At 47.5% G+C, this 27,774-nt stretch overlaps 1 protein-coding gene across 1 annotated transcript in view; it reads left to right on the top strand.

Moving 5' to 3' along the window:
* LOC140721737 (NACHT, LRR and PYD domains-containing protein 12-like) overlaps positions 1–27,774 on the top strand; it is a 78,021-nt gene that overhangs the window by 3,062 nt on the left and 47,185 nt on the right. The window contains exons 2-5 of the mRNA XM_073036539.1: positions 7,932–8,024; positions 8,908–9,074; positions 9,953–10,124; positions 10,225–10,275. Coding sequence (XP_072892640.1) covers positions 7,964–8,024; positions 8,908–9,074; positions 9,953–10,124; positions 10,225–10,275 — 451 coding nt within the window. The 5' untranslated portion in view covers positions 7,932–7,963. The remainder of the gene's footprint in view (positions 1–7,931; positions 8,025–8,907; positions 9,075–9,952; positions 10,125–10,224; positions 10,276–27,774) is intronic.

Genomic DNA, 27,774 nt, shown 5'->3' with positions numbered 1-27,774 from the left:
CTCAGTGAAATCCTATGTTCTGGACAGAGTCGATGGCGACAAGATGTTTTCAACAGTAGGGGAGTCTGGAACCTGAGGTCACAATCTCAATCCATTCAATTATATCTGAGGAAATTCCCTTTCATCATTCTGTCCAATAGCAGTATCTGAAGTCCACCTGTATCAATGCCTGGGGTTGATCGCAGTTAGAAGATATTTGCAGACACAGGAATATGATGAAAATTTTAACCACTTAACAAAGAAGGGAACTTCACGGTTATCACAACAATGCATTGTGTGATGCCCTTTGTAAATATCCCACAGTTGACATTTGGAACAGATAGGCCACATCCAACAACGTGTTTGATTTTGGATCAGCTTCTGCACTGCTGGAAGTTCTGTAGAGATGGAACTACCAACAGATTTACTGGATGCACCTCGAGACAGGGTTAAAACAGCCACTGGAATTTTAGCTTCCCCAGTACAAAATGGCTGAAAGCTCAGTATTCATCTTTTTCACAATGAAGTTCAGAGCATGTGAGGTTGAGTTCCTTATTTCCTTTTCCAGTTAGTTCTGCTTCCTACATCACCAGGGTAACAGACCACCAGAACTCCAAGGAGTGTTGAACACTTAGGCGTTGTTGAGATTGTACCTGGAATATGGTGTAAAATCCCGCTCGCCATACTAACACGGGTTATACAGACCAAAGAACAAACTGCCCGAGGAACTCAGTGGGTCGGGCAGCATCTGTGGAGGGAAATGGACCGTCAACATTCTGGTCTGAGACCCTCCCTCTGGACTGAGAGCAGACGGGAAAAAGTCAGAGAAAACAAGTGAGGGTTGGGGACGGGGCAAGAACTAGGGAGTGGGAGGTGGATTCAGGTAATGGCGGAGGTGGGAAGTTGCAAATAGTAACGGGGTGGAACATGAGTGGTTTGGGCAACACAGGGCAGCAGAAGATGGAATTTAATTCTTTAGAGGATTAGCAAAGTGGTTAGAGAGCATTTATTTTAGAGATTCATCAGCCTGTTTCCTGGAGGGAAACAGAGATCAGCAGAGCGAATGAATTGATGAGAAACATGTGGCTGAGATAGGAGAGCAGTCGTCATCATAAACAGAAAATACTCTGCAGATGCTGGGGTCAGAGCAACACGTACAACACGCTGGAGGAACTCAGCAAGTCGGGTAGCATCCGTGGAAATGAACAGTCAACGATTCGGGCCGAGACCATTTGTCAGGACTGAAGAAGGAGGGGCAGGGGCCCTATCAAGAAGGTGGGGAATGGTGGGAAGGAGAAGGCTGGCAGGTGCCAGGTGTAACAAATCATTCTAGTTACAGAGAAAGTGCAGTGCAGGTAGATATGTGGTGCAAGGTCACGTCGATTTAGACTGTGAGGTCAGGAGTCCACTCATCACGCTGTTCGCTTCTAACAGCAGAATGGACACCGTCCTTGAGCCTGGTGGTATGACTCTGTTTTATTTTATCTTCGACCCGATGGGAGTATCAGAAGTGAAACAGTTCTGAGGATCTTTCATTATGTTGGCTACTTTACTGAGGCAGTGGGAAGTGTAGACAAAGTCCATGGAGGGGAGGTTGGTTTCTATGATGTACTCAGCTGTGTCCACAGTTCTCCACTATTTCATTCAGTTAAATGAAGAGCAGTAGCTGTATGAAGATGTGAAGTTTCGGGATGGGATACTTTCTGCGGTGCATTGATAAAGTGTGTAGAGTAGAAAAGGGCACATACCAAAGTTCTTATTGTTTGTTCTGGTTTTGTTATATTGGAATCTGTTATGTACTAGTGCGTATTATTATTTCAGGACCATCAGAGATCGTCCTTCATCCCCTTCTCCCAACTGGCTCCATCTGCTCATCACCTGCCCATCTTGTTCAAACTCTGTCCAGCCTCTGTTCCACCAACTCAGTGATATATATCAACCATCTTGTTCAATCTCTGTCCAGTCTGTATCCCACCACCTCAATGATATATATCAACCATCTTGTTCAACCTCTGTCCAGTCTGTATCCCACCACCTCAATGATATATATCAACCATCTTGTTCAACCTCTGTCCAGCCTGTATCCCACCACCTCAATGATATATATCAACCATCTTGTTCAACCTCTGTCCAGCCTGTATCCCACCACCTCACTGATATATTTCAACCTCTGTCCAGTCTGTATCCCATCACCTCAACGATATATATCAACCATCTTGTTCAGCCTCTGTCCAGCCTGTACCCCATTGCTGCAATGATATATTTCAACAATCTCTCTTTCAAACCTTTCCTTCATTGTGAAGTTTTCTTTTGCATCTTTTCCAAAATTGGTTTTTCGCTAGCGAGAAATACCAGAGGTTTAATTGAACACAACACGTGGCCGGGTAAAAGCAGCCATTTCAAATTTAGTTTAACCGTTACAAAATGGCTACAGTGTTAATCTTCATCATAATGGGACTCATAGCATCTGATGTTGAGTTTTTTATTTCCTTTCTCGGTTATTTTCGGTGAGCCACTTCCTCTGTTTCCAGGGTAACGGCCCGTCAGAGCTGCAGCAAGTGTTGCAGTTTTTATCGCTCTGTGGTCACCGCCTCTCAGTGTAGAGACAGTGGCCTCGGGAGCAAATGTAACAGAGTGATAGTGGGAGGAAAGGATGCTGTGAGCATTGACTGTATGGAATGTATTACACCAGGGTCAGAATGAACTGAGAACTAGCAAACTTGTTGGGGTGGGATGGTATTTACAGTCTAGGGTAGCAATCAGTTACTATCTGTGTATTAAAATGAAGAGGGAGAAATACTACAGTTGCAGGAAATTTAAAGTGAAGAGCAGAAAATACTGGAAACGCTTAGCAGATCGGCAGCATCTTGGACAGTCTCAGTTCTGGAACTGGGTCTTCCACCATTTCTCTTTTCGCAGATGTAGTCTGATGAACTGAGTTCCCAGCATTTTCTACTTTATAATTTTACATTTTGTTCCTGCTACATTGCAGGAAACATGGCAGCCAGTTGTGCTGGGCAAGATCCCACATAGCAGGAAGATTGTGATCAAATGTGCTCAGTTTAGCTGCTGGGGTCAGGCTGAAGTGTATCCGCATCCTCTATACAGACCGGGGAACCAGCCTGAGCACCGGCCCCGGCAGAGGGTCATTAGGTTCCAGTTCCACCTTAGTTTGTCAATCGGAAATAGCAGGAACTCCACGGCAAATTGCCGGCACCAAGGCGTCTTTGTATGGGTGATAATATTGGGCCGGTGACTCTGAGGATATGGAACTGGCAGTATACGGGCTACAGTCCAGGTTGGTAATTCGACAGCTGGGATCGGAATTTTCTCAGTCTGCAGTGAAGCTGAAATCCCGGGATGTTGGACATTGGTTATCGGAAGATCACCGTCTAAACTGCCCACTGGGACATCATATCAGTCGTATTTTGGAGTTTATTTAAGAGTTAACTAGGGAGTTGGGTGAAGTTGGGCAGTGATGTTGTTCATCTGAACTTTGGTAAAGTCTGTAACAAGATCCCACATGTCAGCTGATCGGGAAGGTTCGGTCACGTGGGAGTCACGGGGAGCTGGCGAGGTGGATTCACACCGGGCTCGAGAACAAGAAACAGGGAGATGATTAAAGATGGTTTTAGCGAATGGAGCCCTGTGATATGTGGGATGTGTGTGTCAGTGTCGAGACCTCTGTAATTCACTATTCATGCCATTGATTTGTATATGAATGTACATGGCACGGTGAGCAAGTTTGAATTGAATTAAGTTGAATTGATTTCTTAAATCCTTCACATACATATGGAGTAAAAATCTTTACGTTACGTCTCGGTCAAAATGTGCAAGGAAAGTAATTCATAATAAATTATAATATATTGAACAGTCCATATAATATAGAGTACACTCAATTGAGCGTGAGTTAACTAGTCTCATGGCCTGGTGGAAGAAGCTGTTCCGGAGCCTGTTGGTCCTGGCTTTTATGCTGCGGTACCGTTTCCCGGATGGTACCAGCTGGAATGGATTGTGGTTGGGGAGACTCTGGTCCCCAATGATCCTTCGGGCCCTTTCTACACACTTGTCCTTGTAAATGTCCTGAATCATGGGAAGTTCACAACTACAGATACGCCGGGCTGTCCGCACCATTCTCTGCAGAGTCCTGCAATTGAAGGAAGTGAAGTTCCCATACCAGATAGTGATGCGGCCTGTCAGGATGCTCTCAGTTGTGCCCCTGTAGAAAGTTCTTAGGATTTGGGGGCCGATACCGAACTTTCTCAACCGTCTGAGGTGAAAGACGTGTTTTTGTGCCTTTTTCACCTCACAGCTGGTGTGTACAGACCACGTGAGATCCTCGGTGATGTGAATGCCGAGCAACTTAAAACTGTTCACCCTCTCAACCCCAGATCCATTGGTGTCAATAGGGGTTAGCCCGTCTCCATTCCTCCTGTAATCCACAACCAGCTCCTTTGTTTTTGCGACATTGAGAGGAAGGTTGTTACTTTGCCACCACTGTCTCAGAGAGATGACCTCTTCCCTGCAGGCCACCTCATTATTGCTTGAGAGGAGGCCAATCTATGTGGTGTCGTCGACAAACTTAATTAGCAGATTTGAGCTGTGGGTGGCGACACAGTCATGTGCATACAGGGAGACTAAATTCGGGAGAATTGCTTATAAGGCAACAGGTGACAATGAATATCAAAGACATCTTGGTCAGTTATGGAGATGGGACTGAGTAATGGCAAATGGTTTTCAACTTGGACAAGTGAGCGATGGTGCATTTTGGACAGTCAAACTAGGTGGGACTGGTGTAGTGAATGGGAGGGCACAGAGTGTTGTGGAACAGAGCGACCTGGGAGTACAAGAGTACAGTCACTGAAAGTGGACGGGCAAGTATAGAGGGTGGAAAAGAAGGCTTTAATCATGCTGGCCTTCATCAGTTAGGGCATTGAGTTCTGGATTATGGGCATTATATTGTTGGTGTGGCTACACAGAGTATTCTGTACAGTTGTGTTGACCCTGCTGTAGGAAAGATACTATCAAGTTGGATAGGGTGCAGACGAGATTGCTGAAGATGTTGCCTGGATTAGAGTGCCGAGTCATAGGAAGAGGTTAGCCGATCTGGATCTTTATTCCAGAGGAGTATGAGGGTGACATTGTTGGAGTTTATGAAATCAAGAGGGAGCATAGGTAATGTGGTTGGTCGTGTTATTATCGCCAGGGTTCAAGATTGTTTACAAGTGTAAAGGAGAACAAAATAGTTGTTATTCTGGATCCAAAGCAAGTCCTTGTAAATCTCCTCTGTGCTTCCTCTATAGCAGCCATATCGTTTCCTGTAGTGAGGAAACCAGAACTGAACACAGTACCCCCAAGCAGGTTCTAATCAAGGTCTTGTATAGCTGTAACATTAACTCATGCTCTTGAATTCAATCCCATGGCTGATAAATGTCAACACACCATATGCTTTCTTATCAACACTGTCTACATGTGCAGCAGCTTTGAGTGTTCTATCGACACTAACCCCAAGATCTCACTGATCCTCCAGATTGACAAGAGTATTACCATTAATATTATATTATCTTGAAATTTGACCGAAATGAACCGCTTCACACTTATCGGTATTGAACTCCATCTGCCGCTTCTCTGCCCAGTTCCGCACCCTATCGATGTTGCACTGTAACATCTGACAACCCTGCAGACGATCCACAACACTCCCAACTTTTGTGTCTTCAGCAAACTTACTAACCCATCCTTCACCTTCCTCATCCGGGACAGTTGTAAAAATCATAAAGGGAAGGGGTCCCAGAACAGACCCAAAGGAACACTATCGGTCATCATCATCCATGCAGAATACGAAACATCTACAACCGCCCTTTGCCTTCTGTGGGCATGCCAATTCTGGATCCACAAAGCAAGGTCTCCTTGGATCCCATCCCTCATTATTTTCTGAATGAGCTTTCCATGGGGAACCTTAGCTAACCTCTTACTGAAATCCATATACAGTACTTCCACTGCTCTACCTTTATCAACGTGTTTTGTTACATCCTCAAAAGAATTCAATCAGGTTCATAAGGTGTGACCTGCCGTCGGCAAAGCCGTGCTGACTATCCCTAATCAGATTACGTCTCTCCAAATGCTTACTGGTCTATAATTTCCTCAGTTATCTACTCTCTTTCTTAAACAAGGGAACAACGTTTGCAAACTTCCAATCCTCTGGTACATCTCCCCACCTCATTGATGATGTGAAGATCATCGTCAGGGGATTAGCAATCTCCTCCCTCGATTCATAAAGGAGCATGGGGTATATCTCGTTCAGTCCCGGCGACTTATCTAACTTAAAACCTCTCAAAAGATCCAGCGCATGCTCTTTCTTAAAGTCCATACACTCATATGTTTCAGTCTGCGGTAAGTCATCCCCACAATTGCCAAGGTTCTTTTCACTGGTGAAAACTGAAGCAAAATACTCAGTATCTCAGAATATTCAAATGATCGGCAGGTTGAGACACATCTGTTGAGAATGTAGCGGTGAAATGTAACCAAGCTAATTTGCCACTGCTGGAGACACTCCCCCCACCCCCACCCCCAGGTTTGTTCTACTTACATGACGTGCCCTGAAATCCAATAATGATTGTTACAAATGTCAGTGATAAGTATTCGATCCTTTATTAGCAATCAGTAAACATACAATCTTAAAGCAATGAAACTGATCTGTACCCAAGTTTAAGTTCAGCGTATTTGAGTGGATAACAAAATATATGACATCCGTCAGTCCCCAGCTGGGTAGTGTAGTAGGCCTCCGTTAGTATCGATAGACCATTGATTTGCACCTTGGAAAGTTTCCAGGGCGCAAGCCTGGGCAAGTTTTTTTTTAATGGAACACCGGCAGTTGCCCAAGCTGCAAGTCTCCCCTCTCCACGCCACCAATCTTGTCCAAAGGAAGGGCATTAGGGCTGTGCACTGCATGGAACAAAGCACAAATATATAACTGACTCCCTTTGCGCGTACCACACTCCCACTGATGCTACTAGTTACCATAAAAACATCATAAATACACAACGCAGAATACAATCCTGATAGAGAACAGATACATGGCTCCTACACACAGGCTCAGCTCTAATACAGGATCTTCCACCTGAAATATTAACATACTCTCTGTCTTGTTGAATAACTCCAGCATGTTATTTTGTTTATTTTAATGATTTTTCCCAACTTGTTCTGGATGTATGGCATGTTGACATTGTGTTTGACATTGTGTCATATAACTAACTATCTGATAATAGCCAGGTGATATACAGAAAGAAATCTTAACTGAGTTTTGGTGCTAATAATGGTCTTAAATTCCTGCTGGTAAAACTATAGTGGTTGAGGACAAGATGTCCCGATGCTATAGGTGATATTGCATTGTTCAGGATGTCAGAGTGTCTCTCTATAGACTCAAATCCTATACTGCCATAGGTGTCAAGGCCAGGCAATGATAACCTGAAAGGAGACAGTGAGAATCATGTGTGGCTGAGAAATCTGTATAATCTAGTGACGAGAGGAATAGAAGTCTCATAGTCAGCAGAAATGTTTCACCCCACACTGCTGTAACACTTGTCCATTACTCACTACAGCGCCACCAGTGGTAGGAGGACCAAAGCAGTGGGCGCTGTCTACTCAATCTGCCTAGGCATTCTGTAGACGCAACACTCCTAGTACAGGACACAAGATTGGTTCCAAAAAGGGAATTGCCTGCAATACAGCGAGTAGATACCCTGCAGAATCCTGGCCCAGTGTACAATCCATGGAGAGATCGAAAATGGACATTGTGTGACTGTGGGTGGATGGGCACAGGTGGATCAGGCCATGTCAAGGCTTCAGTGGATCGGCCCAAGATGTTTGGAAGTGCTTGCCTCAGTTTAAAAACAAAACAGTATTCTCCTTTAATTAATGTCTGACCATCCTGTTGTTGTTTGGTTTTGTTTCAGAACAGTAAAAACTGATCACACGTGTCCCCAAAATGGGTCAAGGTTCGAGCAGTGGAGGAGCTCCAGTGACGACAACATTGAGAAAGGACACGGGTATGTTGGCGAATTATTTTAATTTATAAATACTCTGCGGATTCAGCGCCTGAGTTTAATGCAATATAGGCAATTCACAAAGTATTTGTGAGAACTGAGCAGAGAGATGAGAGAGAGAGTTAACATCTCTAGGGAAACACAGTCACACGTGGAAGGAGTACAGTTACCGTCTGCTCCTGCTCCTCTAACAGATTGTGATGCACATTAAAATAGCGAGTTACCCCAGAAGACAAGACATTCTGCAGATGCTGAAAGTTTTGGGCAACATAAAGACACACAAAATATTGGCAGAATTCAGCAGGTCAGGCAGCATCCATGGACAGGAATAAACAGTCGACGTTTTAGATCAGGACCACATGCAATAGAAAGTAATGAGGCAATATCTAGAATGACTGTCCCCTCACTTCCAGTTCGATGAAGGTCCTTGGCCCAAAATATTGATTGTTTATTCTCCTTCATAGATGCTGCCTGACATGCTGAGTACTTGCAGCATTTTGTGAGAAATCCCAGAGATTTGCTGAGGAAGGGGTTGACCAGGTAGGCAGACAGTATCCCAGAGCAAAGCGGTGGTGATCGGCAGTACCAGGAGAGTGATGGTGATGGGTTACTATATTCTCAGGAGTAAGCCGAGTCCTTTCCAAACAGAGAGGTATATTCCTGGGGACACGAAAGAGCAGCCTTCAACAGATGGATCTATAACTCCTCCTACGTGCGCGGCGCCCCCCACCCTCCTGCCCAAATCCGTTCTCTCCACCCCCCCCCCCCCCAGCTCCCATATATATATTCCGGAGTGTGTTTTGTTGTGATCTTTAGGTTCCAGAGAAAAGGTTACTGCCCAGTATGGTGTTGTAATTTCTTTAATGCTCCTAATTTCCCTTCACAGGTCCAAGCTCAGTGATCACCGAGCTCCTGGCAAACTGGGACGATTTCCAGCTGCTGCAGTTGACGGACTTCTACCAGGACAGGCTGGAGCAGGCGATGGAAGGAGGGGTGCACGGAGTGAGCCTGGCGTTAACGGCCGAGAATCAGTTCAGCGGAGAGGAACATCGGGTGAGTGGGATGGAGAATGGGTTTGAATTTTCACACATCACAGGACTGATGGGTGTCGGAACTCTCACTCAACGGATAATAAAGCATAAACACAAATCAGAAATAAATATATATAATTCTTAAAACTGTGAATCTGAAGGAATGATTGAAAGAGGTGTAAACACTCCAATGGCGGCTCAATGCTCAGAGCGAGGGGAGCAGGTAACATTTAAATATGGTAGGAATTTTCATTTTGAAAAGACCGTGCAGCGTGATGACAGGATGTCAGTGAGAACCGGGGCATTATCAGTGGGTGCCTCAGGAGCTCGAGTGTGTTCTGTTCTGGGTGGAGATCATTCTGTTACAATCTATAACTGCAAACAGTGTGGATCGGGGAATACTGCCATGTTGTAATGTGTAATCACTGAATAAACCTCCACTGGAAAAGGCAAAGGAAAGGCATCAGGTGTCAGCCAGTAATCCGCTGTCATGTTGGACACTGGCGGACTGAGGAGATGAATCACATCATCTTTTCTGCAACTTCCCTGTGACTGCTCACTCTGTTATAAAAACCCTCCCGACTTCTTTCTTCATCTGTGATCGTTATTTTCTGATTTCTATTTTACATGGTCAAATCCGGTGAGGGATTATTTATGGCTTTGGAGCCACGTCAATGAAGCGGTCACAGATCAGCCAGGATCTCATTGACTGGTGGACCAGGTTCACGGTGAATGTCCCTCCGTGTGCTCTGCACTCAGAATGTACAGTCCATGTCCAGACAGGATCAGCACCCGTCCGGTTGACTGCTCAGTGTGATCCCGTTACAGAGCACATCATTTACTTCTCATTCTCTGTGTGAATCTGTCAGTCCCCAATATGTTCACTGTTACTCTTCACAGAAAATCTCCGATCTCGCTGATAAGGGAGAGCGGGCGGACAGTTCTAAACTCCTCCTGAGCCTGGTGATGGAGAAAGGCTCCCGCGCCCGGAGGGTGATGTGGGAAACCTTTGTGAAAATGCGGATTGGTGTCCCAAAGTTGGACAAAATACTGAAAGAAATACAGGAACATGGTGAGATAGTATCAGAGATTAATTTAATTTTGGAATACAAACATTACGTACTTATAATTTTTGGAATTGAAACTTGTGAAATTATTTAAACTCTGAACAGGTTGTGTTCCGGTCCATCAACCCATACCGGAGATTCCCAGTGAGCTGAAAGGTAAGTGAAGAAACCACTGCTTCCACCGAAGGTTGATATTATGTAGGGCCATGTCGTTGTTGAGCCACGGGAACTTGATCAAGTAAATGTTCCACCATGACACAGCGCACAGTGATACATGGAAAAAATGTTTGCTGGAGGGAGAGTTTTCACAGGACTGTATGAGGAACCACGCAGAGAGTTGGTGAGTTTGTTGAAAGGGATCACTCCTCTTTGTGTCCCGCAACTACACATCCCTCCACCCGGGTCAGAATGGAGAAGAGGGCAATCTGAGGAGCAAAACAATCGGAAGTGTCTTACTCCGAAAGGTGAAATAATTTCCCTACAATCACCCAACACCCTCTTACTGCAAACACTGCTAAAGTTATCCAGTTTAATTTCCCACTCAATAATTCTGGGAATTCCATTAGGAGACAGTGTTAGTGAGGGTGTGATGGGGGATAAAATCCTCAGCTCACTCCACAGAAGCTGAAATTTATGTGTGTCTGTGTTGTGTGATGGACACTGTGGAAGAGTGGGAGATGGGATTTAGGACAGAGAAATCAAGGTTTGTAAGCTTGCGGCAAAATGGTGTAAAGGACTGAAAATATCTATAAATAATATTGCAATTAATTAAATTGTGACCGTCTGGGTAAGAAACTCACTACATCCGTAAGCACATTGTGTCGGTGAAACTGGAGCCCGGGGCAGTACATGGACTCAAGAGATTGTAAGGTTCCATCATCGCAGGCTGAGTTGGATCACCCAACTGCACATTTAACAGAGGAGAGCGCGTAGGAAAGACAGATAATCGTAAAAATTATTAATCTTACAGTACTCCATGCTTTAACAGATAACTCGAAACCCTTGAACAGAAATATAAGGAATCTTGGCCAACACCCTCAATCAGCCTGTCTCATTTCCAAGAATAAATTCCAAAAGATGTTAATTTTCAAGAGGTACCAAAGGAAGTTTTCAAACTGCTCACGTTTCTGTCACCTGTGTTACTGCTTTTCCAGTCCACATTCCGACAATGAAACCCTTCTTATTCCCTGCACTAAGGATTTGGCAATTCTCAACAATTTCCCTGCAAACTTATTCTTCACTGCTCTTCATGCTGTTTGCCGAGGAAACAGTCACGACAGTAAAATTCCCACATCTATTTCTGAATACAGAACAGACTCTCTCCCTGATTATTGAAGAAAATTGTTTCTTCCACTGTCACATTCTCTAAAGTAAACATTACAACAATCAATGTTTTCCTACGCTCCCCGTTTCAAACGAATACGTTGTCTGGAGAGCCCACGCATTCCCTGCCAGGTCCTGACACATTGTGAGACCCCTCATAACCCTGGCAAGTTCCTAACACACAGTGAGACCCTCCACACTCCTGATAGCTTCCTGACACACTGTAAGAGCCCACACACCCCTGACAGGGTCCTGACACACTGAGACCCCACACACCCCTGGCAGGGTCTTTTCACATTGTGAGACCCCACACTCCCCTGACAGGGTCCTGACACACTGTGAGACCCCACACATCCCTGACAGGGTCCTGTCACACTGTGAGACACCACACACCCCTGACAGGGTCCTGTCACACTGTGAGACACCACACACCCCTGGCAGGGTCTTTTCACATTGTGAGACCCCACACACCCCTGAGAGGGTCCTGTCACACTGAGACCCCACACGCCCCTGACAGGGTCCTGACACACTGTGAGACTCCACACATCCCTGACAGGGTCTTGACACACTGTGAGACCTCACACACCCCTGACAGGGTCCAGACACACTGTGAGACTCCACACATCCCTGACAGGGTCCTGACACACTGTGAGACCTCACACACCCCTGACAGGGTCCTGTCACACTGAGACCCCACACACCATAGAACATAGAACATAGAACCATAGAACACTACTGCACAGTACAGGCCCTTCAGCCCTCCATGTTGTGCTGACCCATATAATCCTTAAAAAAAGTTCTGAACGCACACTACCCCGTAACCCTCCATGTTTCTTTCATCCATGTGCCTGTCCAAGAGACTCTTAAATACCCCTAATGTTTTAGCCTCCACCACTGACACTGACACACTGTGGGACCCCACACACATCTGACTGACTCCTGACACACTGTGAGATCCCACACAACCCTGACATGGTCGTGACAAACAGTGAGACCCCACACACCAAACACCCCTGACAGGGTCCTGACACACTGTGAAATCCCACACACTCCTGAGAGGCATCTGACATACTGCGAGACACCACACATACCTGACAGTGCCCAGACACACTCTGAGACCCCACACACCCGACAGGTTCTAACACACTGCGAGACCCCACATAACCCGTGCAGGGCCCTGACACTCTGCGAGACCCCACACACTCGCTGACAGTGTCCCAACACACTGTGAGACACCAGACACCCCTGACAGGGTTCTGTAACACAGTGGGACCCCAAACACCCCTGGCAGGGTCCTGACACATTGGGAGGCCCCACACACACCTGAGAGGTTCCCGACACACTGTGAGACCCGACACACCCCTGACAGGGTCCTGACACACTGTGAGACACCACACCCACCCCGGTATAGGTGCTGACACATTGCGATGCCCCACACACGCCTGACAGGGTCCTGATTCACTGGAATTTAGAAGCATGAGAGGGGATTTGATTGAAACATATATCATTATTAAGGGATTCGACACGCTAGAGGCAGGAAAAATGTTCTCAATGTTGGGGGAGCCCAGAACAAGAGGCCACAGCTAACAATAAGGGGTAGGCCATTTAGAACGGAGTTCAGGAACAACTTTTTCACCCAGATAGTTGTGGATCTATGGAATGCTCTGCTTCAGAAGGCAGTGGAGACCAATTCTCTGGATGCTTTCAAGAAAGAGTTCGGTAGAGCTCCTAAGGATAGCAGAGTCAAGGGATATGGGGAAAAGGCAAGAACGGGGTATAGATTGTGGATGATCAGCCATGATCACATTGGATGGCGATGCTGGCTCGAAGGGCCAAATGGCCTACTCCTGCACATACTGTCTATTATCTATTGACACACAGTGAGACCCCACACACCCCTGGCAGTGTCCCGACGAACTGTGAGACCCCACACACCCCTGACAGGGTCCTGACACACTATGAGACCCCACACAACCCTGGCAGGGTCCTGACACACGGTGAGACCCCACACACCCCTGACAGGGTCCTGACACACTGTGAGGCCCACACACCCCTGACAGGGTCCTGACACACTGTGAGACCCCACACACACCTGACAGGGTCCTGACACACTGTGAGACCCCACACACCCCTGACAGGGTCCTGACACACTGTGAGACCCCACACACCCCTGACAGGGTCTGTCACACTGTGAGACCCCACACACCCCTGACAGGGTCCTGACACACTGTGAGACCCCACACACACCTGACGGGGTTCATGAAACACTGTGAGACCACACACACGCCTGGCACGGTCCTGAAAAACTATGAGATTTCACAAACACCTCAAAGGTTCCAGACACAGTGTCAGACGCTACACAGCCCTGATAGGATCCTGACAATCTGTGAGATCCCAAACGACCGACGGGTTCCCGATGCACTGTGAGATCCCACACATCCTTACAGGTTCCTGACACACTACGAGACTCTACACACCCCTGACATCGTTCTGACACGCTGTGAGACACTAGACACCCCTGACAGGGTCCTGATACACTGTCAGACGCGACACTCCCATGACAGGTTCCGGATAAACAATGAGATCCCACACACACCTGATAGGGTCCTGAAACACTGGAATTTAGAAGGATGGGAGGGGATCTGATTGAAATATATAAGATTTTTAAGGGATTGGACACGCTAGAGACAGGAAACATGTTCCCGAGTCCAGAACAAGAGGCCACAGCTAACAAAAAGGGGTAGGTCATTTAGAACGGAGTTCAGGGAAAAACTTTTTCACCCAGAGAGTTGTGGATCTATGGAATGCTTTGCTTCAGAAGGCAGTGGAGACCAATTCTCTGGATGCTTTAAAGAAGGAGTTAGATAGGACTCTTAAAGATTGCGGAGTCAAGGGATATGGGGAGAAGGCAGGAACGGGGTACTGATTGTGGATGATCAGACATGATTACATTGAATGGCAGTGCTGGCTCAAAAGGCTGAATTGCCTACACCTGCACCTATTGTCTATTATCAATTGACAAACCGTGAGACCCCATACACTCCTGGCAGGATCCTGACACACCGTGAGACCCCACACACGCCTGACAGTGTCCTGAAACACTGAGACCCCACACACACCTGGTATGATCCTGAAACAGTGTGAGAACCCACACAACCCTGGCACGGTCCTGACAGGACTTGAGACCCCACACTCCTAACCGGATTCTGACAAACGTTGAGACGCCTCACAATCCTAAACAGGTTCCTGACACACTACAAGACTCCACACATTCCTGACAGGGTCCTGACACACTGTGAGAGCTCACAGATGCCTAGCAGGGCGCTGACAATCTGTGAGACCCCGTACGCCCCTGACGGTGTCCTAATACACTGTGGGACCCCATACAAACCTGGCAGGGTCCTGACACACTGTGAGACCCCACAGAGCCCTGACAGCGTCCTGACACACTGTGAGACCATACACACCCCAGACACGGTTCCAACACACTTTTAGACCCCACACACCTTTGCCTATGTCCCGATACACCGTGAGACCCCACAAACCCGTGGCAGGGTCCTAACACACTGTGAGACCCCACACAACTTTGGCAGGGTCCTGACACACTGTGAGACGCCACACAACCCAGGCAGGGTCTTGACACACTGTGAGACCCCACACGTCCCACACAACGTCCCGACACACTGTGAGAAACCACACACCTCTGACATGGTCCCGACACACTGTGAGACACCAGACACCCCTGACAGGGTCCTGAAACACTGTGAGACCTCACACACACCTGACAGTGTCCCGACACACTATGAGACACTGGACACACCTGACAGGTTCCTGTTACACCATGAGATCCCACACCCACCTGATAGGGTCCTGATACACTGGAATTTAGAAGGATGCGAGGGGATCTGATTGAAACATATAAGATTTTTAAGGGATTGGACACGCAAGAGACAGGAAACATGTTCCCACGTCCAGAACAAGAGGCCACAGCTAACAATAAGAGGTAGGTCATTTAGAACGGAGTTCAGGAAAAACTTTTTCACCCAGAGAGTTGTGGATCTATGGAATGTTCTGCTTCAGAAGGCAGTGGAGACCAATTCTCTGGAGTCTTTCAAGAAGGAGTTAGATAGAACTCTTAAAGATTGCGATGTCAAGGGATATGGAGATGACAAGAACGGGGTACTGTTTGTGGATGATCAGCCATGATCACATTGAATGGCGGTGCTGGCTCAAAAGGCTGAATTGCCTAAACCTGCACATATTGTCTATTATCAATTGACAAACCCTGAGACCGCATACACTCCCGGCAGGATCCTGACAAACTGTGAGACACCACACACCCCTGGCACGGTGCTGACAGGATGTGAGATCCCACACTCCTAACCGGATACTGACACACGCTGAGAACCTCACACTCCTAAACAGGTTCCTGACACACTACGAGACTCCACACATTCCTGACAGGGTCCTGACACACTGTGAGACCCCACACACGCCTGACAGGCTCCTGAAACACTGAGACCCCACACACACACCTGGTATGATCCTGAAACAGTGTGAGACCCCACACACCACTGGCACGATCCTGAAAGGATGTGAGACCCCACGCTCCTAACCGGATACTGACACACGCTGAGAACCCTCACACTCCTAAACAGGTTCCTGACACACTACGAGACTCCACACATTCCCGACAGGGTACTGACACACTGTGAGACCCCACACACTTCTGACAGGTTACTGACGCACTGCGAGACATGACACACCTGACAGGTTCCTGACACACTGCGCCATCCCCATACATCCCGGGCAGAGGCCGAACACAGTGCAAAGCCCCACACACCTCTGACAGGTTTTGAACACACTTTGAGATTCCACGCACCACACCCACCCACCCACATTGCATGTTCTGATCAGCAAAGCTGCTTCTTTGCATTTTGATTCAGTGATGGTGAGAGGGGATGGGGAGTTGTGATTCCCCGACCTGTTCCTTTGACAGAATGCCCACTGCCTTCATCTCTATCTCCATATGCCACATCAGCACTGAGGATTCTTCCTCAGGAGCAATGATATCTGTGACTGTAATGAGAGGGTTTGTCCAATACGGGACAGTCAGGGGTCAGTAAACCACCAGGGAAATACTCACCTTCACAGCACAATTAATGTGGAAATGTAATGATCTGGTGTTTATCTGGAACAGGCCTCTCTTCAGTCAACGGTCAGTTAATCGAATTTACTTTACTGTACGAACGTTCATTGGTGAATCCAATCAATGCAATAGCTCTGTGCTAACGCTTGTATGCTTAAATACTGAGTTCAGCGTTGAGGCATCTAACACTTTGTCCACTGTCTGTTCCCATGGAAGATGTTCAACAGAAACACAAGGAGACTCTGTGGGCACAAACTGAAACACTGAGAGTGAACACGATCCTGATGAGGGAGAAGGTGAAGGTTTTCCAGCTGGTTGAACGATACGCTGAGCTCACGGTCATTTCTACTGTTCGAGATCGGAGACTGGTGGAACATGAGCTGCTGGCAAGAGGCAGAGACCACGAGGAGTGGAGACAGAACCATCTCCGTGGAAAGCTGGAAAAAATCCGGACGGATCAGTTATTCCAGAGCTGCTTTTCCCGGAGTAAATCCAAATCTGGGAGTTCGGCAGCAGTGGCCGGAGTCCCGGGGATCGGAAAAACAACAATGGTACAAAAGATTGTTTATGACTGGGCCACGGGAAAAATATACCAACAGTTCCAGTTTGTCTTCAGTTTCAAACTCCGGGATTTAAACTCCATTAACCATAGAATAAACCTGAGGGAACTGATTCTGGATCAGTATCCTTACTTTGGGGATATCCTGAGGGAAGTCTGGAGGAACCCAGAGGGATTGTTGTTTATATTCGATGGTTTGGATGAATTCAATGACATAATTGACTTTGCTGACAGTCGGGGAGACGCAGAACCTCGCTCCACATGCACAGATCCTGAATTCAAGTGCAAGGTGTCTGACATTGTGTACAGTTTAATCCAGCACAAGCTGCTCCCAGGATGTTCAGTGCTGGTGACCACCCGTCCCTCTGCGTTGCATTTATTGGAAAAGGCTGAGATTGGTATCCATGCTGAAATCCTGGGATTTTCTGGTGAGGAACGGAAGAACTATTTCATCAAACATTTTGTAGATCAAACCGTGGCGGAAGCTGTTTTCAAACACGTGAAGGAGAACGATATCCTGTACACCATGAGCTACAACCCCTCCTACTGCTGGATCCTCGCTCTGGCACTGGGCCCCTTCTTCACACAAAGAGTCAGGGACCCGCAGAGAGTCCCCAAGACTATCACCCAACTGTACTCCTACTATATTTACAACATCCTGAAAAACCACGGCCGTGAGATTGAGAGACCCTGTGATGTGTTACTCAGGGTTGGTCAGATGGCCTTCAGAGGAGTGTCTGAGAGGAAGATTGTGTTTACAGATGGAGATTTGATCAACTACAATCTGCAGCCTTCCCAGTTCCTGTCCGGGTTCCTGATGGAGCTTTTGGAGAGAGAGGATTCTTCCCGGTGTGTGGTGTACACATTCCCACACCTCACCATCCAAGAGTTTGTAGCTGCAGTCGCACAATTCCTGACTCTCCATCCCGGGGATATCCTGAAATTCCTCACTGAAGTCCACAACACGACAGATGGGCGATTTGAGGTATTTCTCCGTTTTGTTGCTGGTCTCTCCTCTCCAATGACAGCTCGGGGTCTGGAGGAGTTTCTGGGTCCATTTCCTCATCAAACAACCTGCCGGGTGATTGACTGGGTGAAGGAGGAGGTTAAACGCCAGAGTGGAAACACAGAGAGTGAAGCTGGTAGAAGGAGCCTCCTGAACACATTACACTACTTGTTTGAGTCTCAGAATCATGGACTGTCTCAGGCCGCTCTGGGACCTGTGGAAAAACTTTCATTTTGTGAAATGACACTGTCCCCGATTGACTGCGCGGTCCTGTCTCATGTCATCGGACACTGTGATACAATAAAACAGCTCGACCTATGGAACTGCCACATTCAGTGTGAAGGAATCCAGCGGCTGGGACCCGGGCTGCACAAGTGCCAGGAGTTGAGGTAACTTGATTTATCTCTCACTCTGAACTGTGAAACTGTTCCATTGTGCTGTTTCAATGTAAAGGAATTTCGGTAAACTTGTAGTAAATCAGATTGTGAAGAATTGTGACAAATGACCAGGGGATAGGTCAGTAATTCTCCAAGGATGGGAGGGTTCTGTGGTTCCTTGTGAAGGGATGTTGGAGATTTCATCAGATCAGTGAACAACGACCATTGGTTTAATGGTAGTAAATCATAGGAATGGCCGTGTTTCTCGCTGCATGTGACACGTCCATTGACAATGTTCCTTCTCACTGTTACTGACACCCACACCGACACTGACTGCAGCAGGTGGGTCAGAGATTCACACCCCCTTCCCGGTGAGGGACAAGAGACCGTCAGCAGACTGTCCCAGTGAGAAGACAAGAAATACCATTGTGAGGTTGTCCTCCGCAGCCCTTCCGCGTGTGTGACTATCACCATCAGTCCACCTGTGTGACTGTGTTCACTACCAGATACCCAGACCCCATGGGCGCATCTCCCCTCCCGATTGTGGGCCTCAGTTCAGACCCACCCCTCCCGTACAGTCTATTTCTGGATCATCTCATCTTGTGGGGTTATCTTTTCCCATCGGTGTACTGCTATGGGACTGCTCATCCCCATTCCCCTTCCTCCTGTGGTATCTCTCATCATTATCTCTTTCCTCCTGAGGGATTTCTCTTCCCCAACTCCTTCCTATCGCAGGTTCTGTCTTTATATCCATTTTCCTCAGGTGGGGTCTCTTCCACCGTCTCCCATGGACACTTTCACAAATCTTCCTCACTGTGGGTCTTTCTCCCATCCTTCATCCCTGCCCCTCCTGACGCTCTCACATCAGGAACACTTTTATAACCATCGGGGAATGAGACAGAATATGTGGAGTTTACAGAGTCACACCGACAGACTAAAGTACTGACATTCGGTGAATACCCTGGAGCTGGGCAGTGAGGGACATTGACAGTGATGGGAACTCCGATCAGTGATTTACTGAAGGGTTTAATGTTTCCAGAAATATCCGAGTGAGAGAAATTCCCTCAGACCCACGGTTTGAATCACTTTGTTCATCAATCTGTCTGTTTGTCTTAGACTGAGTGATAATAAACTGGGAGATTCAGGAGTGAAACTTGTGTCTGCGGCTCTGAGGAACCCGGAGTGTAAAATACAGAAACTGCGGTAAGTACCGGACTGTGGGAGATTGTGTATACAGTCACTGGGTGTCTGACACTGAACATTAATGTGATCAGTAGAAACAAAGAAACAAAGAAAACATACAGCACAATACAGGTCTTTCAGCCCACAAAGCTGCGCCGAACATGTCCCTGCCTTAGAACTACATTGGCTTTACCCGTAGCCCTCTATTTTTCTGAGCTCCACGTAGCCATCCAGGAGTCTCTTAAAGACCCTATGGTTTCCACCTCCACCACTGCTGCCGACAGCCCATTCCATGCATTCACCACTCTCTGTGTAAAAACTTACCCCTGACATCTCCTCTGTACCTACTTCCAAGCACCTTAAAAATATGCCCTCTCGTGCTAGCTATTTCAACCCTGGGGTAAAGCCTCTGACTATCCGCATGATCAATGCCTTCTGAATCCCATGGTTGATAAAGGCCAATACACCATAAGCCTTCTTAGCATAGCATATGCATAGAATGCATAGCTTTCGATATGCGGAGCAGCTTTGGGTGACCTACGGACTCAGAGCCCAAGATCCCCACAATCCTCCACACTGCCAAGAGTCTTACCATTAATACCATATTTCGTCATCACATTTGACCTACCAAAATGAACCACCTCACACTTATCTGGGTTGAACTCCATCTGCCACTTCTCAGCCCAGTTTTGCATCCGATCAATGTCCCGTTGTAACCTCTGACAGCCCTCCACACTATCCACAACACCTTAGTGTCATCTGCAAATTTACTGACCCATCCCTCCACTTCCTCATCCAGGTCATTTATGGAAATCACAAAGAGCAGGGTCCCAGAACAGATCCCCAAGGCACACCACTGGTCGCCGGCCTCCATGCAGAACATGACCCGTCTACAACTACTCTTTGCCTTCTTTGGGCAAGCCAGTTCTGGTTCCATAAAGCAATGTCCCCTTGGATCCCATGTCTCCTTACTTACTTAATAAGCCTTGCATGGGGTACCTTATCACATGCCTTGCTGAAATCCATATACACTACATCAACTGTTCAAAGTTCATCAATGTGCTTTGTCACATCCTCGAAAAATTCAATAATGCTCGTACAGCATGACCTGCCTTTGACAAACCCATGCTGACTACTCCTAATCATATTTTGTCTCTCCAGATGTTCATAAACCCTAACTCTCAGGATCTTCTCCACCAACTTACCAACCACTGAAGTAACACTCACTAGCCTAAAATTTCCTTTGCTATCCCTACTCCCTTTCTTGAATAAGGAAACAACATCAGCAACCCTCCAATCCTCCTCTACCTCTCCCATCGTCAGTGATGATGCAAAGATCATTGCCAGAGGCTCAGCAATCTCCTCCTCGCTTCCCACATTAGCCTGGGGTACATCCCTTCATGGCCCTGTGACTTATCCAACTTGATGCTTTCCAAATGCCGCAGTTTCTTTCTTGCTATCTACATTCTCAAGCTTTTCAGTCCACTGCAAGTCATCCCTACAATCGCCAAGATCCTCTTCCGTCATGAATGCTGAAGCAACTGATTCATTAATTTCCTCCGGTTCCGTACACACTTTTCCATTGTCACACTTGTTTGGTCCTATTATCTGACGGCTTATCCTCTTGCTCTTCACATACTTGCAGAATGCCTTGGGGTTTTCCTTAATCCTGTCCGTCAAGGCCTTCTCATGGCCCTTTCTAGTTCTCCTAATTCCATTCTTTAGCTATTTCCTGCTAGCCTTATAAACTTCCAGATTCATATCATTACCTAGTTTATTAACCTTTCGGAAGCTCTTCCTTTCTTCTTCACTAGATTTACAACAGCCTTTGTGCACCACAGATCTTGTACCCGACCATCCTTTCCATGTCTCATTGGAACGTACCTCCTCAGAACCCCACGCAAATATCCCCTGAACATTTTCTACATTTCCTTGTCCGTTTCCCTGAGGACATCTGTTTCCAATTTATGCTTACAAGTTCCAGCCTGATAGGCTCATAGTTCCCCTTACTCCAATTAAAGGTTTCCCTAACTTGTCTGTTCCTATCCCTTTCTACTGCTGTGGTAAAAGAGATAGAATTGTGATCACTATCTCCAAAATGCTCTCCCTCTGAGAGACCTGACACCTGGCCAGGTTCATTTCCCAATACCAGATCAAGTACAGCCTCTCCTCTTGTAGGCTTATCTACATATTGTGTCAAGAAACCCTCCTGAACACACCTAATAAACTCCACCCTGTCGACACCCTTCACTCTAGGGACATGCCAATCAATATCTGGGAAATTAAAACCTCCCACTTCAACAACCTTTTATTATTACTGCTTTCCAGAATCTGTCTCCCCACCTGCTCCTCGATGTCCCTGTAACTGTTGGGTGGTCTATACAAAACACCCAGTAGAGTTATTGACCCCTTCCTTTTCCTAACTTCCACCCACAGAGACTCCACAGACAATCCCTCCATGATTTCCTCCTTTTCTGCAGCCGTGACACTATCTCTGATCAACAGTGCCTTAGTCTCACCTCTTTTTTCCTCCCTCCCTGTCCTTTCTGAAACAATTAAAGACTGGCCCTCAAAGTAGCCATTCCTGCCCCCGAAACATCCTAGTCTCTGTATCATAGCTCCAAGTGTTGATCCATTATCTAAGTTCACCCGCTTCATTCATGATACTCATCGCATTAAAACAGACACATCTCAAACAATCGGACTGAGTGGGTCCCTTCTCTATCACCTTCCTATCCGCCCTCTCGTACTATCTCCAAATTGTCTCCATTTGTGACCCTACCTCCCTTTCCTCCGTCTCATCAGAGTCGGCCTTCCTCTTCCTTTCGCTGCCCTTCTGAGCCAGAAGGCCACTGTTGCCTCCACCAGGTAGGCTGTCCACACCCCCCTCCAGCGGTACTTGAACAGGGGTACTTATCGTCAAGGGGTACAGCCACAGGGGTACTCTCTAGTACCTAATTCTTTCCTTTCCCTCTCCTGACTGTGACTCACTTCTTCAGTCTCCCGTGGCCCCGGTGTGATCAACTGCCTGTAACTCCTCTCTATCACCTCCTCGCTCTCCCTGACCAGACGAAGGTCATCGAGCTGCATCTCCAGTTCCCTAACTCGGTCCCTAAGGAGCTGCAGCTCGACACACCGGGTGCAGATGTTGCCGTCCAGGAGGCTGGGAGTCTCCAGGATCTCCCACATCTGACACCGAGCACAGAAAACCAGCCTCACACACATACTCTCTGTCTGTATTGTAAACAGATAACCTACCTCGCCTCGACCCTTTATCGCCGAAGCCCCGTTGAGCCAAAGCCTTCCTACTCTGTCTCCCGTTCCTCTGACGCTCGCTCTGTAAATCTGTCTTCCTTTTAAACTCTTCTCGCTGTTCTCACTGGCCGACTTGCGCAGTCGTGCTGAAGAAAAAAATCAGTAATTGTGTTACTGATAAACACTGGGGATTTGTACCGTCTCCTGTCTCTCTGTGTCCTTCACCCTCACTCTCTCTCATCTCCAGGCTGGACAGTGTCGGTCTCACAGATTCTGGTGTCGAGGATCTCGTCTCCGCTCTCAGTACAAACCCATCACTGACGGGGCTGGACCTGGGATTAAACTCGCTGACAGACCGATCTGTCCCCGCTCTCCGCCGCCTCATACTGACCCTCCCGAGTCTCGAGCTGATCCTGTGAGTGTTTGCGTTGATGTTCAATGTGATAAAATATCAGCGGATCCGCGGGTTTTCTGGTGATATTTGTCTGTGAGTGTTGTTGAAACATTAACCCCGGTCCCCTGTTACTGACACTGTTGTGTAATCTGTTTATTTCATCTTTATTCTCCCATCTGTTTCAGGCTGTACGGGAATCGGTTCAGTGAGACCGGGAGGAAGGAACTGAGATCTCTGCAGGAACCCAGACCCGGACTGACAGTGTATCTGTGAACATCTGAATGTGTGAACATCCCCGCCCGCGGGATGGGGACATCTTGGCCGATTCCCCGCCCTGCCCTGCAACTCCCGACCTTACCTTTAATGGCCGCGCGCCAGTTGTAATTCCCAATGGTTTTAAAGGAACTGTCACAGGTCTCGAGCTGCGTGACATGGGAAGCATTCCCGCAGTGACGTATTTCCACCTGTTGTCCGGCGGGTCAGCTTCCGCAGGATGTGCGTATGCGAGACTCCCACGTGACACCCTGGAGAATTACCCAGACAGGAAGAGCCCGGGGTTCGGGGCTCAGTCTGGGATACCAGTGTCCCGGGTGGGTATATCCCGGGAGAGAATCCTTTTCCTCCCTTTGCTGAGGACCGTGCATTCGGCAGCCTGGCCGATATAATGATGTTAAATGGACAAATCCCTCGGCAGTGACCCTGGATCTGCAGCGATCCCGGACACGGCCCTGAAGTGTGATTTTATAATCATCGGTTCCCCGATGCAGAGTGACGGTGAGAAACGGGACTGATTATTCAACCGGTCTCTCGTTGTCGCCGGTCAGTTAATTGTGTGTGACTGTGAGTGAGTCGGGAGCAGCTTATTTATTCCCGCACGTCGGCAGCTCACACATTGTTTAATTTACATTTGTCATGATGAAATCAATAAACCGCTGTAACTTCCTGTCCTGGTGTCGGACTCGAGTTTTATTTGAGGTTTCTGCTGCCCCCCGCACCCTGTGCACTGCAACAGTGGGTCGGAGCTCCTCACACTGACACAGCAGCGTCTCAGCTCCAGGCTGAGGCAGGTCGGACTGGCAGAGTCTGGGTGTCCAGGATCTCATCTCCACCCAACCCCCTTTCTGGCTAACTAACGCGCTCCTGCTCCCCGCAGACAGATAAAATCGACGTGAGTCCACTGAGGTCCGAAGTACGAGAGGGATGGGGAATGGAAAACCGGCGTCACCACAGAGTGAATTTCCCTCCACACCGTCCCATCACACACTCCCGGGGTCAGACACAGAGTGAATTTCCCTCCACTCCGTCCCGTCACACACACACCCGGGGTCAGACACAGAGTGAATCTCCCTCCACACCGTCCCATCACACACACCCGGGGTCAGACACAGAGTGAATCTCCCTCCACACCGTCCCATCACACACTCCCGGGTTCAGACACAGAGTGAAGCTCCCTCCACACCGTCCCAACACAAACTCCCTGAGTCAGGCACAGAGTGAATCTCCCTCCACACCGTCCCATCACACACTCCCGGGGTCAGACACAGAGTGAAGCTCCCTCCACACCGTCCCAACACAAACTCCCTGAGTCAGACACAGAGTGAATCTCCCTCCACACTGTCCCATGACACAGGCCGGGAGTCACACACAGTGTGAAACTCACTCCGCACCGTCCCATCACACACTCCCGGGGTCAGACACAGAGTGACTCTCCCTCCGGCTAAAGACGTTCCTCATCATCTCCGTTTTAAACAATGCATCTCTATCCACACCCGAGGAAATCCGCAGATGCTGGAATTCAAGCAACACACACAAAGTGGAACACAGCAGGTCAGGCAGCGTCTATAGGAAGAAGCACTGTCGACGTTTCTGGCCGAGACCCTTCATCAGGACTAACTGAAAGAAAAGATAGCAAGATATTTGAAAGTAGGAGGGGGAGGGGGAAATGCAAAATGATAGGAGAAGACCGGAGGGGGTGGGGTGAAGCTGAGAGCCGGAAAGTTGATTGGGAAAAGAGATACAGAGCTGGAGAAGGGAAAGAATCAAGGGACGGGAGGCCTAGGGAGAAAGAAAGGGGGAGGGCAGCACCAGATGGAGATGGAGAACAGGCAGAGTGATGGGCAGAGAGAGAACAAAAAGGGGAGGGGGAAGTAAATAAATGAATCAGGGATGGAGCATTTCCGCCTCTGATCTCTCTCTCTTGATCTTACACACACACACACACACAGACACACACACGCACAAGCACAGAAACTATTCAGAATAACTGAGGGACTATTCGGAACGTTGCCGTTCAGAATGCCACATATCACAGATCGATTTCTTGAATTAAGTTGCCCAAAAACGCACATTAAAACAACAGATGATGGGAGTTTGAGGTAAAATTAAAATACTGGAAACTAATAAAGTCTGATAGCAATTGTAGCAAGTGGACATTCAGATTGCAGACACTGGAGAACCTGCTTTTCTATATCATTCTTTTTATAGTTTATTCCCTGTAACAGAAGTACTTAAAAACAGTATTGGGAAAACTTTGTTCATAGTTGAATGCGAGCGCGGAATGTCGAACCATTTGGATTTGGTTTCAGCAGAAAAGACACTCCCTGCTCTGAGGAATGCCTGCGTGTCGCTATCCGTCCTGTGGACAGGCCGCAGAAAACCGCGCTGTGAGTCTCACAGAACAGCAACCCGGCCCCTCCCCCATATGTACTGAATGATCCTCGCCTGATTGTCTGTATGAAGGTGGAAGAAAGCGACCTGAAAATATATCCAGACCGAGACAGAACATTCTAGGATAATTGAGGTGAGACTAATTCAGCTTCTGATATTTATTTCCGATCTTTATTTCCGATTAGCGCGTTATCTGTGTTTTGACATATAACCCTCCTCTGGCGGTGGTGGTAATATTTATCCTGCAGTTTTCATCTGAACTACTGAGCTCGTCGAGATTTAAAAAATACAGTTCTCAGACCAGGGTTTACGATTTCAAAGCACGCGGACTGTTTTGGCAGCAGGAGTTCCGTTTCCAAGTCTTGTCATTTCAGATGAATTCGTGTTGTTTTCTCTTTGCGAATGTGTTCATTGTGGGCGTTTCAAGCTGATTTCCTCAATGTCCTGCAGAAGCAAAGTCCTCAATTCTGTTCAGTGCCTCGATACGTAGTAAACAGTGGGGTGGGGGTGGGGGGGGGGGAATAGGTGACCAGTTACAGAAAGCGGCGGGCGGCACTGCGGAACAAAAGTCATGATCTCACTGTGTGGGGCAGCAGTCTGGATGGGCAGAGTGGCCAACTTCTGTGAGTTATTTTCACAAGAAATTCTCTGACCACTGTTATTCTAAACCGATGAGTACAGTCCAAGATGTAAGTTACCTCTCGCAAAACCAAAAACAAACATTGCAGTAATTTTATCATTCAGTTCGCTGACATAGATGTTACGCAAAAATGGACCCAGCGCCGATCCCCGCGGCACCCGACTGCTCACTGGTGATGATCAGTCCATTTTCTACCTCTTACTCCCGAGAAGCCGATGTCAAAGCCAGTTTAACACATCACCTCGAATGCCAAGCCTCTGAACCTTCTTAACTAATCTCCCATGTGAGACCCTGCTGACAAAATCATATTTTGCCTCTCCAGATGTTCATAAATCCTGCTTCTCAGGATCTTCTCCATCAACTTACCAACCACTGAAGTAAGACTCGCTGGTCTATAATTTCCTGGGCTATCTCAATTCCCTTTTTTGAATGAGGGAACAACATCCGCAACCCTCCAATCATACTTTTGTTATCCTACTTTATATTATTGTCTAGTCTGCCCTCATAGTTCATCTTTTCTATTTTTATAGCTGTTTTTAGTTGCCTTTTGTTGGATTTTAAAAGCTTTCCAATCATCCATCTTCCTACTCAGCTTGCTGCCTTATTTGCCCTTTCCTTGGCTTTTATGCAGTTCTTAACTTCCTTTGTCAGCCATGGTTGCCTACGCCTGCCATTTGAGAATTTGCTCCTTTGTAGGGAATAATAATCCTGCGCCTTCTGAACTATTCTCAGAAGCCTCAGCCATTTCTTCTCTGCCGTCATCCTGCCAGTATCCTCCTCGAGTCCAGCTGGGCAAGCTCCCCTCTCATGCCTCAGTAATTCCCTTTGTTCCAGTACGATGCTGATACATGCGAGTTATGCTTCACCCTCTCCAACTGCAGTATGAATTCGATCATATTATGCCCAGTGCCTCCTAGGGGTTCATTTACGTTAAGCTTCCTAGTAAGATCTGGATTATTACTCAACACCCAGTCTAAGAGAGCCTTTCCCCGAGTGGGCTCAAGCACAAGCTGCTCTAAAGAGCCATCTCGTAGCCATTCAATAAATTCGCTCTTACCGATAGAGACACACCACAGCCTGTGTCTTCCTGTCTGTTCTTTCGA

Source organism: Hemitrygon akajei, unplaced genomic scaffold (genome assembly GCF_048418815.1).
Source record: "Hemitrygon akajei unplaced genomic scaffold, sHemAka1.3 Scf000060, whole genome shotgun sequence".
Taxonomy (NCBI): domain Eukaryota; kingdom Metazoa; phylum Chordata; class Chondrichthyes; order Myliobatiformes; family Dasyatidae; genus Hemitrygon; species Hemitrygon akajei.
Note: the sequence above shows the minus strand (reverse complement) of the source record. Positions and strands in the feature narration are given on the sequence as shown.